The 16437-nt window shown below is 37.0% G+C and overlaps 1 protein-coding gene and 1 long non-coding RNA gene across 7 annotated transcripts; both read right to left on the bottom strand.

Moving 5' to 3' along the window:
* Nucleotides 1–904: 904 nt before the first annotated feature.
* LOC112278756 (aldehyde dehydrogenase family 7 member B4) lies at nt 905–6952 on the bottom strand. 2 transcript variants are annotated; one of them, XM_024512475.3, is made up of 15 exons: nt 6775–6952; nt 6130–6356; nt 5841–5927; nt 5479–5610; nt 5282–5354; nt 5084–5106; nt 4707–4770; nt 4537–4582; nt 4001–4181; nt 3303–3479; nt 2873–3037; nt 2465–2605; nt 2187–2284; nt 1502–1651; nt 905–1193 (listed from the first exon to the last, which is right to left on the bottom strand). In XM_024512475.3, exons 2-15 carry the CDS (start codon nt 6268–6270, stop codon nt 1136–1138), a joined length of 1536 nt encoding a protein of 511 aa, XP_024368243.1. In that variant the 5' UTR covers nt 6271–6356; nt 6775–6952; the 3' UTR covers nt 905–1135. The 2 variants fall into 2 exon arrangements, with proteins under 2 accessions (XP_024368243.1, XP_024368245.1); XM_024512477.3 differs by having other exon boundaries at nt 6843–6952.
* A 2567-nt stretch (nt 6953–9519) lies between these two features.
* On the bottom strand, nt 9520–13466 carry LOC112273616 (uncharacterized). Of its 5 annotated transcripts, none has more exons than XR_016498375.1 (7): nt 13190–13466; nt 12489–12569; nt 11662–12284; nt 11264–11444; nt 10890–10932; nt 10676–10747; nt 9520–9973 (listed from the first exon to the last, which is right to left on the bottom strand). It is a non-coding gene; the product is annotated as an uncharacterized LOC112273616 (long non-coding RNA). The 5 variants fall into 5 exon arrangements; XR_016498376.1 differs by lacking the exon at nt 9520–9973 and adding an exon at nt 10272–10555; XR_002967092.3 differs by lacking the exon at nt 10676–10747 and having other exon boundaries at nt 12489–12592.
* Between the last annotated feature and the right edge of the window lie 2971 nt (nt 13467–16437).

The raw sequence follows: 16437 nt of genomic DNA, 5'->3' as shown, positions 1-16437 counted from the left end.
TGCTGAAAAGTGAAGACCTTACGCAGTACACAAGCAGGTAATGGACAGATGTGTGCATGAAGAAGGACCTCTGGGTTATTAGGCATCTTTGCTTTCTGATATGATGCAGCCTTTACGACTGTTCACTACCAGAGAATATTAACTCACAAATCTTGTTGTGCACTTAACATCAGACCTTGTAGGCCTCTCACGGCCGCTGGAGCCACTTTGAGTCGAAATCAGAGTAATGAAACCGCATGAAACTTTGAAATGCCTGTCATGTCGATCTACCGCTCCACGCCTTGTTGGGCCTTTCACTTTTCATCAACTGAGGAAGGTTCTGCTGAACGTGAATTGTGTGTGGAACCGGATGTGAACTTGTGCTGAATATCTGGGTGTCAACACCCCAGTGCCAGGCCGTATCGCTGATTATTTCTCCGTCTGTCGGTGTTCGATTTGTGTTATTTTGTTTTAAAGTTTCAGAGCACGTAGCTTTACAAATAACCAGCACGGTTCTCTCATTGTCAGGTTTTGAAGTCACATTGAAACATGCTAAACTTGGTAGAAGTTAGTAAAAACTTCGCCAGAGAATGAGGATGCAAGTGTGATGGATCTTAGAAAGTCTTGACGTCGCAATGTAGACAGTCAACCAAGAGGCAAAAAAGCTTTTAAATGGGAAAAGCCCCCAACAAAAGTGTCAGTTAGCACAGAGGGTTGAGAAGGCCGGTAGGAGTTATCGAACGCATACGCAAATGCAATCAGAGGATGACCTCGGCTAAACAACCTTGCCAACCTAAAAAAATGTTGAATTACAGCGAATTAAGCCCAAAATATCTCATACAAGAATTTGTGCGTTATATAACAAGGTCCAGATTGCATCGTTGTGAGTTTCTGTTTAATCAACATTTAAAGTCACTTTAAGAAGTGTCGTAATAGATTCCCGCTTGTTATACCAACAGGTATGAACTAATAAAGTGAGGAGTCCGCAATTTAATACAATGTGGCACTTCAAAAATTGAGTCACGAAATCCTCGATTCTTCAAGGAGACAATTCTATACAGTTAACAAAGTGTTTCAAACGCAACAGTCACTAAACTTGTTCCACTAGTGTGGCGCATGAGAGACTAGCTGTCAAGAAGAGGTCATCATCCAACAATTAACCCCCGAAATTTATACCCTGTGCCAACGGTAGATCGTTGCCGTAATTGATAGTACTGCAGTATAGCAACGGATGTATATTAGTGGATCAGCACATCAAGGAGATAATCTATACTAATTTCCTATTGCACAGAGCTTCGATCTATAAGCTTTCATGTCAGATAGAACCAAACACATCAAGGACAAGCATAATTGTGGTTGTCCATCGTGAAGGTTGGCAACGCAGACATGATTCGAGAAATAAACTTGAAAAGATCAGGACCATAGCGAGGCAAGACGGTATTGACCGCAAAAAAAAACATCTATTGTGTATGCTCTGCATAAATATTCATCAGATAAATAAAGCTCTGAGTCGTATGAGTACCAGGTTGCACGGTGCATGTATTGCTTCCATGAATCACTACCCGCTTCCCTTCCGCCCCCTGTTGCCTTCTCTCCACCGAATGCTCCCCCAATCTCCGCTCCATTGGTTGGTATGTTCACATTGACAATACCACAATCACTGCCTGTAGGTCTGCAAACGAGAGAAACATCTTGCTTGTCACTAAAATGTAAAAATTCGAAATGAAGTAAATGAGGTGCATGAAGTAGCTTCCTCGTACATTGTCACTAATAACCACATTTATAATAAAGCCTGACTATTCTCCGAAGAATTTATGGTACCTATCCACCATGAAAAGATTCTACCACAAAATACAGGTTTTGACGTAGTAATTACAGAAAAGATTAAAATTAAAAATTGTACTGAGCAAGTTATTACATCCTTCTTAGACATTCTGTGATCAAGAAAGAGGGTTTGAACCCGGCTATATCACACTCCCGCCTGACAACAACAAATTCTGGCTTATCTGAGTAGAAACATTGCTATATTACCCAAGATGAGCAACATTCACCGAAGGGACTTAACTCAGGGTCATTTTGCTGAACCGGTTAACAGAACCTCAACACCTAGAGGCTTTTTCTGAGTCCAGAACCTGCAGACTGGCTACTATGTCTATAATGAATGCGTTAAAATTGGGTTTGAGAGTAGAAGAGTTCGAGAGACTAACCCAATCCAAGTGAAAATTGTTTCTGGGTTGCGAGTGAAAATAGAGCTGCTGAGGCCCTGTGGCACTGAGTTGTTCAGCTCAATGGCCTCCTCCAACGACTGAAGACAGAACCCACTCATATTTTGTCAAACTGGCACCAGCGTTTGATTAAGTATATAGTAGAGGACGATGCAGCATAGAATGAAGGTAAACTAATACAATCTAAGGCAGGCCGTGGACAAAATATAAGAAGAAAGAACTAACCTACATCATAGTAGTAGGTAATCCAAACGGCATACCTTGATTTTGAAGACATACAGGACGGGACCAAACAATTCTTCCCTCACAATTTCTGCATCATGTGATATCTCGACTACAGTCGGTTCGACAAAGTTGCCATCACGATCAATCACAGAGCCACCAGTCAAAATTTTGCCGCCCTGAAAAGCGTATCCAGTCCAAAATTCAAAAGTTTTATGCTGAGGTATGAGGCAATAAATGAAATCAGACGCACTTAACCCTTGCATTACTATCAAAACATAAGCACGGACTACTAAGCTACCTTTTGTGATTATGATTATTTATTGGGGTACCCTACGCTTCGGTTCTGATACAATGGTGCTAAATACAATCAATGCTCAAGGCTAATTTCTAAGCACACTCAGCTGAATAAGCACGTTAGTGACATGAAGGTACAGAATCATTGCCTGAGCCTTGATTTTCTTAATACCCTCTTCGAAGCATGCCTTAGAGTGCTTGGAATGAAGGGGTCCACACAATGTGGTTTCATCTACTGCATTTCCAGTTTTAACTTGCTTGTATGCCTTCAGCAGACCCGCCAGCATGTCATCATAGACTTTCTCGTGCACAATCTGAACCAACGAAGGTGTAAATAATCATCAACGCCGCAAATAATGGCCATAAGGACTCTCCGCATAAAACCGTTATAACACTGAGAACTACTGCTGCTATTTTGCACATCAAATATAACATGACTGCACGACCAAGTTTGTCTTCCTGACTCCAAATCTCCAAGTAATGTGGACATGACCTGGGATGCTCACAGAAAACTACTAATAGAGAAACAAATGGTATACTACTCTGCAAGACCAGAGGAAATTCGTGACGTATGTTTACCAGGCGCCGGCAGGTGGTACAACGTTGACCGGCAGTACCAACAGCTGCAAACAAAACAGCACGTACAGCCAGTGGCAAGACTGCATCGTCCATCACAATTATTGCATTGTTCCCACTAAGCTCCAGCAAGGTTTTGCCATGCCTTGCATGCACAATACTTTGCACCAACAATCCCACCTGGTTTACAAGCACATGAAAAAATTATCTCGGTTGATCTTAGCAATAGACAAGCTACGGATATATGATTATACCAGGTGAACTTCAATGACAAGCTTCATTGATAATATGAAGATTATGCCAGATTGCAGCAGCTGCACTAAGTGTCCTAGGCATGGCCTGAAACTCTATGATATTGTGCAAGCTTCCAAATAGTAATTCGCACACGAAGGTTAAGAGGATACTGCAAGCAGAAAGGAAAATCTTCAACGTTTTCTGACGTTCTTGACCATTCTCGAATGTTTTGAAAAATATCTCAAATTTGCTTATGCTTCTTTGGATGCTTTCTCTTCAATGCCTCAGAATTCTAGGTTGCCTACTTTCACCTATACACCCTCCATTTTCTCACGTTTGTCTAGCTTTTGAGATGGACTCTCTTCGGCTCTCTGTTTTCGTTGTTCTCAGGGCGTTTTGCGTTTTCGGTAACACTGTTTTTAAAACGAAAGAATCATATCAAAATTGAGAAAACGAGCAGAAATTACCTTGGTGCTACCAGTGAATGACACAAGTGGGATACGAGTGTCATATGCGATGGCACTACCAATTTCAGCACCCCCACATACACAGGTGAAAATGCCACCAGGTAGTTTATTTCGCTCCAAAACCTCAGCAATAACTTTAGTCGTAGCCAAGGTCACCAGTGGCGTTGTTGGTGCTCCCTTCCTACCCAACACGGCAAGTATTTACCCATTGTCACTTCCCTTGAGAAAACGAAACAGAAAACGTACAAAATGTCACATTCTCTAATGATGAATGATCAGATTAGTATCCTACATCGTCACCGCGCGTTGCAGTGTCAATCCTCGGTCTCACTGGAACAGGGGTTGGGATGCCAGTTCATAGGTTCTTTACAGGAGACTGATACGGCTATACACATTGCTAAAACTTTGGTATAACACCAACGATTTCCACTTAAGTTCGTCAAACACTCAGTACCACAAGACTAGTGCTTGATATGTTAAGGCGTGAAATTATGACCAAATCAAAAGTTACGGTTTCTTATTTAAAGAGGTCTCACCATACAACGCAGTTGCCACACACAAGAGCGATACATGCATTCCATCCTGCAGCCAAAGACCAAAAATCAATACGGTAAGAGTAATTATTTCAAAGACGACACTTTGGTACTGCATGTCACGAATAGTTTTACATTTAGGCAACAATGCAAGGGCATAAGAGAGGCACTACCGAGTACGGCGCAAGGAAAATTGAATGCAGTGATTACTCCAACTATACCCAATGGATTCCACACCTGTATGAGTCCCAGCATAAATGGTTTTAATTCTCTGATTAAACTTTCGAAGTAATGGAATTTGGTGCTAAACTTTGACTGGGTATTTCTTAAATATTAAATCTAATAGGGTAATCCTCTACCCATTGTAAGCAAAGATCACCACACTGTTTCTGAAGACAGCAGTGAACATCCGTATCGGTCCCGAAGCTGGCGAAATGTGACACTCTAATTACTTCTTTACTTGATACTTGTGACACGCTTGCACAGAAAGGCAAAGATTCACAAAAAATGATAACTAAACACTTTTTTTAAAACGTGGATGAGAATGTACCTCCATCATGGCGTGATTTGGACCTGCCAACAATGAGACACATACTGATATGAGAAACTTTATAATTCTAGGTGTTAATAAAATTCAAGTTCTTTTGACGCTGGTCCTATCTTGCAAACAGAAACTGCGGAAAATCAAATTGACCGATAGTTCTTTACGCAGTATACATGCAAAATTGAGGTACGCCAGGATGCTCACGTTCAGAAGGTATAATGGAACCGCTGAGCTGCCGACTCAATCCAACTGCATAGTCACACATATCTATAAACTCCTGCAGAGCAATGGAATAAGTAGGAGCATTAAACCTGGGTGGGATTCCAGACCTAATAAGTGAGGTAAAACTCTTAATTAAAACATCTTTGTTTGTTATGACATGCACCTTTAGCCGCACATACCTGTACTTCTCCGATGCCTTCAGCCAAAATCTTGCCCATCTCAAGAGAGACAAGCTTACCCAAAAGTGGGAGTTTATCTCTTAGACCGTCCCCAATCTGACGAACTATTTCGCCCCTCTTTGGAGCTGGAGTCTGCGCATCAAGATCATGTCATTATCATTTAAACCTCTCCAAGTAATGTGAAAGGAGACCAGTACAATCGGATGAAGAGATTGAGTTATAGATTCCTGATTTGAGATCGCCATGCATTCAGTGAAAATAAAGGAAGCTGCACAGCTATTGAACAGTCACTGAAGCACAGACACAAATTCATTTGAATCATTAATAAAAGCGAAATGAAATACAGGGACAGGGTGTATCACCAGCATCCACATTCTACGTGCTTCGGCACAGGCTCTCATACTGTCTTCATAGTCTTCAAGTGAAGCCTCTCTGACAGATGCAATTGGCTACACAACAAACACCACTTCCCATCAAAGATGACTTAACCCTGACTCCAGCTTTTTCAAGGCGCATTCCAATGAACGTGACTTGAAACAATCTATTCAGAGGTATTTTTACGGCCACAAGTACACATGATGTATACATGGACTAATATAAAACAGAAAGAGGACTAAAGATATAGAAATATATATAATCAAGATATTGTACCTTGTTGTCAGATGGATTGACAGACGTTACAGTGGGACCGTTTGCTCGCCACACACCACCTCCGTAGCAACCCAGATTCTCAGGAGAAATACCCAATTCATTCAGGAACAGGTAATCTTCTCTCTCAAATTCAACTCCCATCTTCTTTGCTTCTGCAGCACACAATCAAAGGTAGGAACAATTTGATGTGATGCCCCACCTTCTCTCCAGTCGTCGAAGAATGCTACCTGACAGGATCCAATAAGCATCCAAAAATCGGTATACAGCAAAACAATCACCGAATGAATAGGAAAAGGATAGAATGCCACGTCACTCTCAAGCCTACAATCCCTTGAATCAATCCATGACATGCGACAGTACCCTATTCAACTGATTCTTCAAAATCTGATTCCTGCATGGATCTTAAAACAAAAATTTGAAAGGGGTGGATCAAATAAAACTGAAAATTGAAACCTCGATCGGCAATTTACCCAAACAACGTTCAATTATAGTAAGAAAAATCAGGATTCTAAACTCAAGTTCCTCAAATACAACCATACAACTGATGTAACCGAGGACATGCCAACTAACTCAGCACAATATCCCAACTCGTGGCCTGGCTGGTTAGCAAGCGACTCCAAGCGACCTTCCTTGATCACAACTTACGTAAACAAAAACAGCGCTCTCAATCTCCAGACACAATAGTGCGAAATTCAGCAACGGAAACAACACACCGATCCTCTCTGATCTCAAAACACAATTGCGATCTGCTGCAAATGGAACCCAACAGGGGCAATGCAACGAGGAAACGTCAGGGGACCTAGAAACTGAGCGAGGAGGAGGAGACGGGGAGGAATGGGAAGAAGAAGGTGGGGCGGTATAAAGAGGGGGCAAGAACTAGAGGAATCGATCGATGAGCATGGGCAACGACGAGGCGTGTTCGATGCGGATTCGTGACGAGACGAAGATGAAGAGCAAATCGAACAAGGCAAGTGAGTGACAGTGCTGAAGCAGGATCATTCACGTGATCGGGTGAGACAGCGACTCGCATTTCCACGCCTCCCGATGAGGCTGGTGATGCAATGCCGCGCCAGCAACCCCCCCCCCCCCCCCCCCCCCCCTCGCAATGGACGACCTATCTGCCTCGCGATGTTGTTGTTGTTGATGCACCACCTGCCCGGTTTCGGGTATCTTCCGCTCCTCTGATCCGGGTATCCTCCCTTCTTCTACTCCGGAAAGGGTCCTGAATATTATTCATCTTTTGCCATTGATTATCTCATGAATAGAAACTATTTCATAACATATTTGTGATTCAATAAGAAAAATAAACATATTTTACTTTAATCTTAATTTTTCTTTAATTGTACTAATATGCAATACTATTATGAATTAATTTTCTTCTCACTTTTATATTGCAAGTTTCAAATTAAAACTTTAATAATTATTATATATATATATATATATACAACTCCTATTTCACAAATAATTAAATATTAATAGTGATTAAAGAGTATTAGAAAGAAAAAAATTATTAAATGCTCTCTTTCTATTAATAAGATAATGTTGACGCTACCACTGTTTTTTTGCTATTCCCACCATGATTTACTATCTACCACATGCCACTATAGTGTTTACTACTCTCCCAACAATGTGTAAGCAACTTATCATATTTTTTGGTTTCTTTATTCTAATTTAAAAATTATCAATATATATAGTATTAAATAATATTTAAAAATATATTATTATAAATTTAGTAAATATATATTTTTTAATTAATATTTTCAATATATATATGTATAATAAAAATATTAAATGTATATTCTTTATTTCAAAAATATATTATATATATAATGATCCCCTTGATTGATCCTCCAAAAAACAATAATCCTCAATAACTAATCAAATATAAATGAAATTGACTCCATTCTATGGTGCATAATTAATAACCTCTAATCTTTGAAAATTTATTAATTCTTATTAAATTTTATTAATTAATAGAGATAATTAACAAAGGCCACGTGGTTGGCAAGGCTACATGGCTATATGTAATTGGGCAAGGCAAGAACATGTGGCTACTAAGGCAGGAGCAAACAACTTTGGTTGTAGGCCCTAACAAGGATGATTTCTATTGTGCCTTTAATGCAGCACCTCTAATAATTTAAATTTTTTCATAATTAATATTTTTTCTTGCAAAAAATACAATGATTGATAAGAAAAATACTATAAATAGAATATATATATATATATATATATATATATAGCATTGACAAAGTTTGTAGGTAGCAAGTGGTAGATGGAATGTGGTGGTGATAGTAGTAAAAACTAAGGTAGCATTAGCAATAAGATATATATATATATATATATATATATTCTTTTAAGAATAGTAGAATAACCAAAATATTTTTTAAATAGATATAATTTAAATATGTCTTAATACTCTTAATATATATATATATATTTGAAATATATTGGCATTGTAAGAATTTTTTTTATGAGCATATATATATATATATATATATATATATATATATATATCAAAGTTAATATTATTTTTAGAAAATTTAATAAGTTTAGATTATAAGAAGATATTTTTTGCATATAAAATTATTTTAATAAATATTTTAATTAGAAAATTATAAAAAAAAATAAAACAAAGTAAAAACTGATGAGATTATTTTATTTAGTTCTAAAATTAAAACTCTTACTTGAATCTTACAAAATATCAATAATCAAAATATTAAATGGTTTTTATAAATAAATTTGGTAAGGACGTGCACTATTTGATAAAATATCTTTTCATACACAAAGATTTAATATTGACTACAGATTATTGGATTTTAGATTTGTGGCAACAAAAGCTTCATTAGTGTCTAAGTGATATAGTCAAGATGTATCCTAAATAATTGTGTATAAAAAACAGGGGGTTTATTGTAATATTAAAAATAATATTTTTGTATAAAATTAGATTTAATTAGGTATTTATTTATATTTATTGCAATTTTATGTTTGAAAGTTTCAATTCAATTTAATTTAATTCATATTTATTTATCTTAATCAGAAATTAGTAATGTTATTAATAGAAGTTTTAAAATTACCATTATCTCATCAAAACAAACTGTGGTATAAACAACAAGAGTTATAATATCACCATAAACAATGATTGATGGAATAATAACATTTCCAAAGCCTATTAGATTATAAGATGTATTAGTGTCATATCAGAATGCTCAATGTGCATAAAGTTTTATGTTTAACTTTATTTTAAGCAACATGATTAAAGTTTTATAAGATTTTCATTTTTGAAAAATATTTATAATATGATTTGAGCAATTTATAAAATGTGTGTGTATAAAATGTGTACAATAATTTATTGACACAGTTACTAAACTTTGGTGGTAGCATTACCCAAAATTACTAAAAATATAATTCTTTTTATTAATAATTTTTTTATAAATTCAGCATCATTATTTCTTACAAACTATAATTTTTATTGACTGTCATGATGGTGCAAAAAAAAAAAATATTAACAAATTCAAAATTCCTATGGTGGTTTCAAAAGCTACCACTTGTTGCAGTATTCAAACGGAATCGAACCAGCACCATACAATACCAATTATTCAAAAGACGCTACACTAGCTGGGTCATGTTACCAATGTTCTTTCAAATGTGCCCAAGAGTTAATCATGGAAAGGAAAGTTGTTTCCATCCAGTCACAGTCACTTTTGTGTGAAGTTTCTCACCACCTCAGAAAGTTCAGGAAAAATGCTTCTGACTTGATCAACCTGGCATTGTTGGCATACTCAATGGTTGGTAAAGAAGTTCTACCCACCTTGGCAATCAAGGAACTGTTACCCACCACATGTTCCTGCACATCAATTTTGCGCAACAAAGTAAGGCCATGCCCATCAATTTGATATCTGGCAGTCATTGTGAAGGGTTGTGTTAGATAATTGAGTCGATTTAAATGAGGTGAAGGTCAGTGAATCTCTCATTTAGGATCATCTTTCATTCAACTGCCTTAATTACGACGTTCATTTGCGACAACATGCATAGTTCTGAAGGACTCTGCACGTCGTTGTTTCTTAGTCAATTAATATGATTACAACTCATGTACAGGTAATGTCACAGAACAAAGATCTCATGTGCTCAAGCAGGGACTAAACTTCAATACCAACGACGAACAATATGTTTAGATTGTTTTGACAGCAAAAGATGGGCCTCTGAGGAACACATTTGCAAAATATTGCAAAATAGGACAGGTCGAAGCTACGATGGAGACTAAAGATGAGAGTGAGATCGAAGCGGGATCCAAATTACTGTTCAGTTGCTAACCGCAGACCACAGAATCTTATCCAGGCACTGTGCCCAGACGTAGCTATCAAATCTGTCCAGTGAAACTACTGCCAGAAACCTTAGAAATGGCTTTGCCGGTAAGTCCTTACATCTTCTGCGCAAAAGGTAGAAGATCTTTAAAATAGCACAATGACTTCAGTTCAATGAACACGGTTGAGTTTCAGAACAGAGGAGATTCAGCTGCTACTTTTTGCAATGCGAATGTAGAGATTACCAGCCTTAAGTTGACCAAGCAATTGTTCGTAGTGTCATACAATAACTATGAAGAAAAGTAGCAGCCGACTCTCTGCAACGGACAGCACATAACCGTTATCTAAGGATATTCTATGCATCTCTTCATGAATACACACATGGTTGTGAGAACAACTACGAATTTCAGAAACAGAGTGGACTTAAAAAGTAGTCACTTGTTTGCGTCAAGAATGTACCTTCAAGAATTGTGGAACGAGGAAAATCTCTGAAAACAGCTATCTGCGTTCAATGATTAAACATTCTGAGCTTAAGAAAACTACATGGTCATAAAATGGGTCAAATAGGATGAGTGCAGGCGTTTAATATACAAATCCTCAAATATATTAAAACAATTGAATGTTGTTAATTGGTTGTCACACCATTTAACTGAGAAAAACTCCGAAATTGAATTTTCTATGAAGGCTGATCATACCAACTTTGAAAAAAAATTAATAAAAATGAATTCAAGTCACAATGCAGAAACCACAAAAATAAACGACAGCAGTAATTTCAGTCTTATTGGTACTCACCTGCCAACAATTTGAGAGATAATAAGCCATGAACACCATACCTATTACATTCCTTCTTTTGGAGGTCGTTTATGCGGAAGATTGGGTTCATTTACACAAGCAATGGCTCATTTTCTTTTCTTTTCTTTTCTTTTTCACTCCTTTCCAGCCAGAAGCTTCCTGGCCACTTCCAGAAACTTCGTAACTAAACATCGAATACGTTTATAAAAACCGCGTCTGATCCTAATAAAATCACATAGTTGATCCCATTAAGGGCGCCATATAGGAAAACTCAACAAATTGGCCAGCAGAAGACACAGAGGAAGAAATAATCTCAGCGTCTTTTCCAGAGTAGCATCTAAGAAATCATCCTACAACAACGAAACACACAGAAAATCTAAATACATGTTATTTATAAGCTATGTCGCAACAATTCGATGGAGAAATGAGAAATACTTACGATTGGGTTGACCATCCCAAAAAATATCCACAATAAAACCGAGTATTACGCTTGCCCGCTAATTTAAACCCTCCGTAAAATCACAAGCGCCAACCTCCTCTGCCACTGGTCGCCACTTCGCATCCCAAGTAAATTCATTCCCTTGTACAATAACCAAGACCATCCTTGGCGTCACTCCAACTGACTTTGAAACAGGGATCTTTAGAGAGGAACGGGATATCGCATCCTCACAAGAGGCTGCATCACGCTTAGCTTTTAATTTGCATTTCACATAGACGAGTAATCTTTCAGGTGGGGACGATGGTCCGCATTTGAAGTTTCAGACTTGAATTCAGGGGACTTTAAAGGAGTCTCTTCCCGCCCTCTTCCTCTTTTTCTTCTCCCTTCTACCTTCGCTCTCCAAGTCTTGTTCACATTGAAACCAGCAAAAGCCATGTAAGTATCAGCTTTATAAGAAGTGATATGTGGCTTCTCATATGAATAGACATCACTTGCTCTGCTTTCTTGTTCTTTGCCCTATTTTCCACCTCGACCTGTTACCATTCCTCCCTTGATCCCTCACCCCAAGGAATAATTCACGGGGCGCCATTCCCCATTGTTCCCGTCGTTCAAACCCGATTTCCCTGCATGGGAAGAGCAATCATTCATAACTACGTAGCCACTAACCATTTGTTTGTCATCTCAGCGTCATCTTTGGAGTCACTTGAAGGCTACAAGCAACAGACCATCAGAATGTGGAAATAGTATCACAAGTGTGCAACACGGATCATGGCAACTGATTCAAACTGAAAACCCTCAAAGGTGAAGGAGAAATCTCCGAAACTTACATCCTCGATAGTGTCGGAACTATAAAGGTACAATCCTGGCCTTAACGCAGATCCCAAGGTGCTTACCCCCTCCTCCACCATCTAGCACAAACCCGAGGACTCCTCTTCAATCATGGAAAGGATTTTAATCAGCGCAATGTAGTGAACGATCAAGAATGCTGAGTGAAAGAATGTCATAATTCCATGCCTTCTCCGACCAGATAAACCACAAACTCTAAAAATATTTGCCCAACTTACATTCAACGAAATCGATTCAAACCCAAGCTAATATAATATTCGATGTACCCCCTAACCATGTGGATAAATGTAAGTCTACTACTATGCCGCCTGCAGTTGTCAATTTTGCTCCAATCAGGCCCATTTACTTCGACACTCGTACAAAATTCCAGATAAAGAACCAAGGAGGTTCCGGTACTCAACCCGACAGCTTCACATCGCCAATAGAAATCCGCACACAACTGTAAAGTTGTACTACGAAGTCTTCATCTCAATGAAAAACGCAATTCACAATTTGCACATAATGCTCAATTCACGTGCGGAACAATTACGAAGTTGCAACTGAGGCCAAATCCTAAAACTCCTCTTGAATGTACGAGACCAGAATTTCGTATATACTACTAAAAATGCCAAAAATACATCGACTGAAAGTAACGACACCATGAAACAGCGGAAAAAACCTAGAAAAACAGAATTAAACTGACCAGCGCATCACAGGATTCACATCAACCTCGGCCTCCGCGGTCCAATCTAGCGCTCCGTGAAGGCTCTACACAACCGCAACGCTTCGTTCCTTTGCTCGAATTCCAGTTAAGAAAAGTCCTTCGAGGGCAAACAGGCTTTCGATCGAGGAGCAAGCGAGCGAGAGAGGCTGCTTCGTTGAATGGTGTTGGTGTTACACAACAGCATCGCATCAATGCAGTTGGAAACTGTTGCGCTTCACGCGAGCTGGACATGGACATGGAGTACGAGACAAAACACAAAACTAGGGCAAGCCCTACCAACGATCATTGTTGGATGATCTCCGTCCTGGATGTCTTCTGTTCATCCACCTCCGTCGTGTCTCCGTCGCTGCATCGTTCTTTTCCGTTTGTTCTCGTCGCCGTTTTGCTTATCTCATTTACGGTACTACACACAGTACGTATATTTGATATGTCGTATGAAGCGTTAAATAAAAAAATTCTGAGTAATTTTCTGAATCTTTTACCTTTATATTAATTTAATTTTTTAATATATATACATACATATATATTCACACATACACACAAATATCTATATTCATATATGTATATGTATATATATATATATATATATATACAATTGATCCTCTATAAGCCAATACTTTCTAGTATCCAATACAAATCATGCTCCACCAGCTGCATTCCTATACTCTAAATTGATATCCTCTGATCTCCAATATTTGATAGAAATTTTTTAACATATGTGATGAAATCAATATATAGAAGATGTAGATGAAGGCCAACAGTAACTGTATTATATAAGGAATAACTATTAGATTTTGTAATATAAGTAATGCATAATATCTAAGTGATTACAATTGGGGCTAAAGCTAAGAATCAAGTAAAGTTTGGTATTTTTTTTTGGCTTCTCTATGCATGTTGAATTTTCTCAGTAATATTATGAACTATAAGATGGAATAGAATGAAAGGTTAAGGATCTTAATAAATCTTTGGCAAATATTGAATATCTCTTTGGATGTCATTTTTTATTTTACTTCATCTAGTTTCTCAATATTGTCAATATCATTTTCATTTCTTGCTACTATTTCAACAAGTTCTTTATCTATGAATTGTTTATGGATAGTTTCTTCTTCCATAGGATTAAGAAATACTTCAATAGACATTGAGTTGTAAATATTCAATTGCTGTATTAATGAAGATAATTTATTATCATTGATTATCTTTTCAAGATTATGCCATGGATAAGAACTCAATAAAAGTAAATAAATAAGTAAGACTTTCTCAAAAGAATATGATAAAATAGAAATAAAGAAGTATGAATTTTAAAAAAGAAATTAGAATGGCTATTGCCAAAAGACAAAGAAAGTAGAGACTCTTGAAACTAGACTAGAAGCAAGAAAAAAATTGATAAGAGTGAAGAAGGCTTTACTCTTGCTTCTATAAATATTGTCCACCTAAGAGCTAAGTGGCAATGTTGTCATAATACATGAAGTCTTGCTTGAGAATGCTCTAGGCATCTGGTTGCGAAATATAGAATGGAAATTACAACAATAATATCCTAACTTTAATAGAATATTAACTAAATTCTAATTAGACCATAATAATGATAATTAAGCTTTAATCAAATTCAAAGAAACCTCAAATAAATTACAAAGAAACAATAAGAATCTTAAAGAAATATTAGAATGATCATAAATATATCTCAAATACATCTCAATTCAATCTTAATTTAATCCTAGTTAAAATCCTATTGGACTTCATTCAAACTTTAGGCCAAAAACTAATTAAATTTGAAATCTTAAACAAATCCTAATAAAATCCTAAATCCTAAATAAAATCCTAACCAAACTTTAAACCCTAAATCAACCCCTAACCAAACCTTAAACCCTAAACTAAATCTTAACCAAATCCTAATCCTAAATCAAACCCTAACCAAATCCTAAACCAAATGCTAAATCTTAAATCAAACCCTAGTAATTCATACAACAGATTTAAACCTCAATTACTAATGAATGAATCACTGATCTTAACTCAAAATTTACACGCTTTTTAACAATTAAATTGACAATAAGTACAATATTTTTTGAAAAGAATCAAAATTATCAAATAAATGATAGCCTCAAAAACGTGCTTGGATATTGGCTGGCCCCCTTCTCTAACCTTGTGTCACGGACATACTCATGTAAGCTTGTAATTACATATACAAATAGGTGGAAGTAAGTAAAAGTAAATAAAAGTAAATTAATTCTATAGTATTTAATATGGAAGCTTCCTAGAAGCTTCATAGATGCTGCTTTGACTTCATAGGTGTCTTTAATTAACTTTTTGGATTAAAAACGTGGTCAACAAGTTGGCCATGTGCCACACATGTTGTTAGCTTGAAGACCAAGCTAACAATATGGTCCACACATAGAAAAACTTGCCTTGTAAGTCAAGACATGTGTCCTACAAAGTCAACACATATTGAAGGTCCTATAGAACGTCGCCACATAGCCCCTAGTTAGATAGTATATATAGAGACAAGAGTGAAGCCCTCTTCACTCTTGTCAACTCCTTTCTTGCTTCTAGTCTAGTTTCAAGGGTCTCTAATTTTCTTATCTTTTGGCAATAGCCATTCCAATTTTTCTTTCAATATATATACTTGTTTAATTATATTTTGTTACCTTTCTTTGAGTGAAGGCTCACTTACCTGAATTTCTTTTTTATCAAGTTCTTGTCCTTGACAGATTGACAAGAGTACACCTACAATATTAGAGCTTTGTCTAATCTTGATTAAGTGTGGGTTACCCCTTTTTCTTCATAAGATATAAGCATATTAGAAGTTGCGGATTACCTTCTTTTAGACTGATATTGTCCTTAGTATTTTCTTTGTTCCCAAGTCTTCTCTTCTATTTGTCTAGAGCAATATTATACATCTTCTCTTTTCTAAGTGTTATCATGGCAGAACTTCTTGAAATGAAGAGTGCAATGGCACAAATGCAAGAGCAATTGAGGAAGTTAATGCTTGCAATGTATCAACTCAATTTACCACCACAAAGAGCAACAAGATTGGCAAGAAGTGAAGATATAGAAATGGTTGGAATTGCTTCAACATCTGCACTAAACCATGTCTTTTTTCCTATGGTGGAATGCCCTTCAAATGTTAGAGAACCAAGAATTGCCCTATCCGAGAAGTTTGATGGCACCAAATCCAAGTTTTGAGGATTTATCAATCAAGTGTAACTTGTGATTGAACTTCAATCCCAAAGCTA

This window comes from Physcomitrium patens, chromosome 2, assembly GCF_059467195.1.
Source record: "Physcomitrium patens ecotype Gransden chromosome 2, ASM5946719v1, whole genome shotgun sequence".
Lineage (NCBI taxonomy): Eukaryota > Viridiplantae > Streptophyta > Bryopsida > Funariales > Funariaceae > Physcomitrium > Physcomitrium patens.
This window is presented reverse-complemented; position numbering and strand designations above follow the sequence as displayed.

Coding starts and splice junctions, on each gene's coding strand:
- LOC112278756 (XM_024512475.3), bottom strand. CDS start 6,270: ATGGGAGTTGAATTTGAGAGAGAAGATTACCTGTTCCTGAATGAATTG. Junction 3,480..4,000: donor CATTCACTGGTAGCACCAAG/GTAATTTCTGCT, acceptor CTTGTAAACCAG/GTGGGATTGTTGGTGCAAAG. Junction 3,038..3,302: donor GTACCACCTGCCGGCGCCTG/GTAAACATACGT, acceptor TCGTTGGTTCAG/ATTGTGCACGAGAAAGTCTA.